The 5000-nt window shown below is 36.9% G+C and overlaps 1 protein-coding gene across 2 annotated transcripts in view; it reads right to left on the bottom strand.

Moving 5' to 3' along the window:
• Window positions 1-344, bottom strand: part of LOC144972399 (uncharacterized) — a 13761-nt gene extending 13417 nt beyond the window's left edge. Inside the window, exons 1-2 of one of the 2 annotated variants that reach the window (XM_078913541.1) lie at window positions 319-344; window positions 28-86 (exon numbers count right to left, since the gene is read on the bottom strand). In XM_078913541.1, the coding sequence (XP_078769667.1) occupies window positions 28-86; window positions 319-329 (70 nt within the window). In that variant the 5' untranslated portion in view covers window positions 330-344. Of the gene's footprint in view, window positions 1-27; window positions 87-246; window positions 266-318 lie in introns of those variants that run through there. The other variant, XM_078913542.1, reaches the window with a different exon arrangement.
• Between the last annotated feature and the right edge of the window lie 4656 nt (window positions 345-5000).

Here is a 5000-nt window from a genome sequence, read left to right as displayed (position 1 = left end):
ATCTAACATCACATTTAGTCTACCCACCTGCACAGGACGAAATTATCACAAACACGAAACAAAATATTCCAATTTTTAACATCATCCTGAGAATGAAAAAAAAACACACAAATTATATCGCTTCTTTGAACACACCGGGTTTTATTAAGCTATTAGAAGAAAAAAAAAGTAAAAGTATCTATAATTTGACTGCTTTCTCAAAGCCCAATATTTTATTAGTATAATTGTATAATGATAGTGTTATACTATATATAGGACGGTGTGTGTCCTTTATCAGGGAGAGACTATATAAGTGGCCAGTGTGTGTGGATAACAGACCAACGACACATCCCACTTGCCTATCGATGTTTGTTTGTACATAGATTTAATGTGCTGATGTTAATGGCAATTAGCAATAACAATAACTCGTGTTGTCAGTCAGACGATCGCTGCCTACGCCCGTCAAGGGACATAACAATTATAATTATCGGTCACATGAATTAAGCCCCTTTAATCACTTGACTGCCGTTTATGTGTTTCGGGATTTTTAAAAGATACTATTTTTATTATTAATTGATGAATAAATCAATGAATATTAAATGAATATATTTTTAAAAAATACATTAAACAAATATCAAATAAATATATTCTTGTAAAGCAAATGCATCAATTAATGAATAATCAAATCGGCTTGTAGGACTTAATTGAAATATATCCACTCAAGGTAAAACAAAATTATTTTTTTTAAAAACCTCAAAAACAACAACAAAAAACTCCTCAAACTTTCGTACACAAATTTTGCAAGTGTGTTAATCGGCCAGCTTGATTGTAATATTGATTTTAATACCCCCCCCCCCCCCCCAAAAAAAAAAAAAATAAATAAATAAATAAAAAAAAAAAAATAAATAAAAATAATAATAATAATTTAAAACAAAAAACAACAAAAGAAAAAAAAACAAGTGTTAGATAAAGAATATTTCTCCTCATTAAAGCTTTTAAAAATTATTAAAAAATTAACCCACTTTTCATATAATCCATACACCAAAAAAAAATAATAAAAAAATAAAAATATATCCTTTTTAGCATCCACACCGTCTCGATATAGTACCGTAGACGATTGGTGACAAGTCGATGTGCTCAGACTATCGACTTCCTTGTTGACAAATAAGTAGAACTGTTTATTATTGATTTGGTTTATGTTCTGGATTTATGACTAGCAGCAATAAATCGAGATAAAAAACAATTCATTGTTATTTTTCTTTGTCTTATATATAGATAATATATGACTCACCGCTTCAAAACGCTATTATATTCGGATTAATCGGGACCGGGGCGTACATATATACAGGTCTGGCAGCCGAACGCAATTAAGGGCCTAATTTAACATTGTTGTAATGGACAATATGTTGCGTCATTTTTTAAAAGATTTCCATTACAACAATTATGAGGTCATAATGAATTATTGGGTTATCAGACCTTCAAATAAGTACACCTCGATCGAGACCCTAGAAGTGAATGTAGAATCAAAATGATAAGAGATACCAACGTTCAGTTGATTGCAATGCAATAACTTGTATTCTATCTCCATCATTACAATGACTTGACTATGCCTTTTGGCTCCTGGCGGAGCAAAGGACCTCAACAGCACTCTTCCGTCTTCTTCTGTCCTTGGCACAGACCTTTGCCTCACTCCAGGTAAGATCGGAGACGCTCAAATCTTGGTGAAGGTTTCTCCTCCAATAGTCTGTTTTGGAAGACCCCGTTTCCTCTTGCCCTGTGGGTTCCATTCGAGAGCCTGCTTGGTTATATTACAGGCCTCTTTCCGCAGGGTATGGCCAACCAACTCATCGCCACTTTCTGCGTCTGACCTGGACATCCATTTGCTGATGGTTTGTTCTTGTTCAAATGTCAGCATTTGGCACTTTGTATTCTATCTCCATCATTGACAAATAGAAATTATCCACTGAGGTTCATATTTGTGACCCACCGTCCCAAAACTGTATTATGTCGGGATGAACTAGGTGGTGGAAAATTTATGTTTAGCCATAAATATGAAATTTATGGTTAATATATCTCCTAAATGACGGAGAATATATACACGTTCTTTCATTACAAAAGACCCAAAGTTCGTATTTCTTACCAAATTACTGTTAAAGTCACTTTTTGTGGTCCAAAGCATCCCGACATAATACCGTTTTGAGACGGCTGGTCACATTTGCAGTTTTTATTTCAAGTTCAACACACAAGAAAATGCTTTGAGACAGCGGGTAATGTTTATACATACACAGGGATACAGAGTATTTTGACAGTCAATCATAGTAGAAAAGATCGGTTGACTTATTTTAGTATCGTCATCAAATAGTGATTTAGAACCATATGACTCACCGAGAAGGGGTTTATCCCGGTTTCTATAGTGTTAAAAGGACAATATCAAATCCTTGTTACCCTTTGGATAAGACGCGACTCCATAACAATGTACTTTCCGCTAGATATCTAATAAACCCAGCTAGCCCATCCCTACGAGGAGGATAGAGGAATGAGGGCGGGGAAGTCAGAAAAAAATTCGACTTCAACCAAGATCGACCCCTGTCCCTTGACGTGTGAAGCGAGTGCTTTACTTACTGAGCTACCGGGATGATTGAGAGGAGGAGTGGAGGGGAGGAGGAGGAGGAGGAGGTATAGGATGAGGAGGAGGAGGAGGAAGAGGAGGAGGACGTGGAGGAGGAGGAGAGGGAAGAGGAGGAGGAAGAGGAGGAAGATGAGGAGGTGGAGGAGGAGAAAGAGGACGAGTAAGTGGAGATCTCTCTCACTCACCCAATTAAAAAAAAAAACAACAACAAAAACAAAAAACAAAAAGTGAAGAAAAAAAAATCCAAAAATATATCATACAACAATATCCGGTAAACACAAACGTAAATATTCATAACCGTTTATGCATTGTGATTAATATATGCATAAACATGCGGCTCTTTTAGCCATTGAGGCAAAGGGCAATGTCTAATTAATGTCCATCAAAATGTCCTCACGAGTTGTCCGCCTTTGTTAGGATCGATACCATGAGTAAATAAATGCGATATCGATCTATGATATTGTTTGTTATAATAAAAGAATTATTCCCCCCCCCCTCCCCCACTCCGTGTGCTATGCGCTTAGTCATGAGAAAGTTAGTGGTTAAACTGTACTGTATGGTGTCTAGTCTCTTCTTAAATGCTAAGTCAAGCGATGCTGTAAGGTGAGAGAGGCCAGATAGGTGATAGTGATCGGAATAATTACTGAATGTTGGATTCTTGGGTAAGACTTATTACATGTATAACCTTACTCGACTCAAGTATAAATAGGAAGTGGGTAGAAAAGTGCCAGAAGACAATAGAGAATAAACATTTCGCGGCGATGGAGGCTCGAACCCACGATCTTACTGATACGACAACTCCGCCTGGCCGTGAGAGGTACGCTATGCAGTCGACGCCATTCACTAATCCAAAAAAGTTTCAAACGTAATGTCTTTCCCGAGTCCCTCTCCCGACTATAAATAGGAACTTTGCATTTGGCAGTACAGCAGTGAAGTGCTAGTGTTGTGTGGTCTAGTGGTATGACACTGGCTTTCGGATCGGAAAGTCCTGGGTTCGAGCCTTGCTCGGCGCATAGATGAGTCCTTTGGAAAAAACTCTTTACTCACATTCTCACATATTTAAAAAAAATTAAAATTGAGCTTTATATAGCGCATTATCCACTAAATGTGTTCAAAGCGCTTTAAAATCGGGATCCATCTTGATCCCTTTGCGTTAGAATCGAGTAATCTGCCATCTGGGCTAACGGGATCCCCCAGCATTTTGTCAGTGCACAATAGGATTCAATAGTCGTAAGTCACTTCCTTCCTAATGACACACGGTAACTTAGTAACACTGGCTCTAAACTATCGGAACAATGGCGGACGCCCGTATGAAATATTTCTCCGGCGAGCATAGATGCGTATCCAGAGGGAAAAAAAAACAACATAAGTTTGATCATGTTTTGACTTTAACACATTCTAATCACAAGACATATGAAAAGTTCTAGCCAGCACGAAGAATAAAAAGTAATGATTTTCTTTGTTTAGAACTAAGATGGCCGCCGTTGCCGGGCGGTGTGACATCAGACTACTGAATCCAATTAGGATGAGTGACCTAATTGTAAAGTCGGAATAAATAGAATTATTCTATGCAGGTTTCCAACGGGACTGACTACTAACGGCCTAAGTAGCCCGAGTCCAACTTTCAATAATGTTGACCTGATGATAATAATATTGTAGAGGTAAATCACTACTCGAGGTGTCTATATCTTTTGTGTTTCTTTTTTTTTTTTTTTTAGTTTCTGTTTTTGTGTGTGTGTGTGTGTGTGTGTGTGTGTGTGTGTTTTGGTTAATGTTGTTTTGTTTTTTGTTGTTTTTTTTAAATTGATTTTTGGGGGTCTTTTTCCGTTCTTAATTTTTTTTAAAGATAAGAAATTAAATAAATTAAATGAATTTAGCAATCATACAGGGGCCCCAATGGCTCAGATCAATAAATTAAATGAATTTAGCAATCATACAGGGGCCCCAATGGCTCAGATAAATAAATTAAATGAATTTAGCAATCATACAGGGGCCCCAATGGCTCAGATCAATAAATTAAATGAATTTAGCAATCATACAGGGCCCCAATGGCTCAGATCAATAAATTAAATGAATTTAGCAATCATACAGGGCCCCAATGGCTCAGATCAATAAATTAAATGAATTTAGCAATCATACAGGGGCCCCAATGGCTCAGATCAATAAATTAAATGAATTTAGCAATCATACAGGGGCCCCAATGGCTCAGATAAATAAATTAAATGAATTTAGCAATCATACAGGGGCCCCAATGGCTCAGATCAATAAATTAAATGAATTTAGCAATCATACAGGGGCCCCAATGGCTCAGATCAATAAATTAAATGAATTTAGCAATCATACAGGGGCCCCAATGGCTCAGATCAATAAATTAAATGAATTTAGCAATCAT

Source organism: Berghia stephanieae, chromosome 5, assembly GCF_034508935.2.
Source record: "Berghia stephanieae isolate SIO BIC M18660-M18661 chromosome 5, UCSD_Bste_1.3, whole genome shotgun sequence".
Taxonomy (NCBI): Eukaryota; Metazoa; Mollusca; class Gastropoda; order Nudibranchia; family Aeolidiidae; genus Berghia; species Berghia stephanieae.
This window is presented reverse-complemented; position numbering and strand designations above follow the sequence as displayed.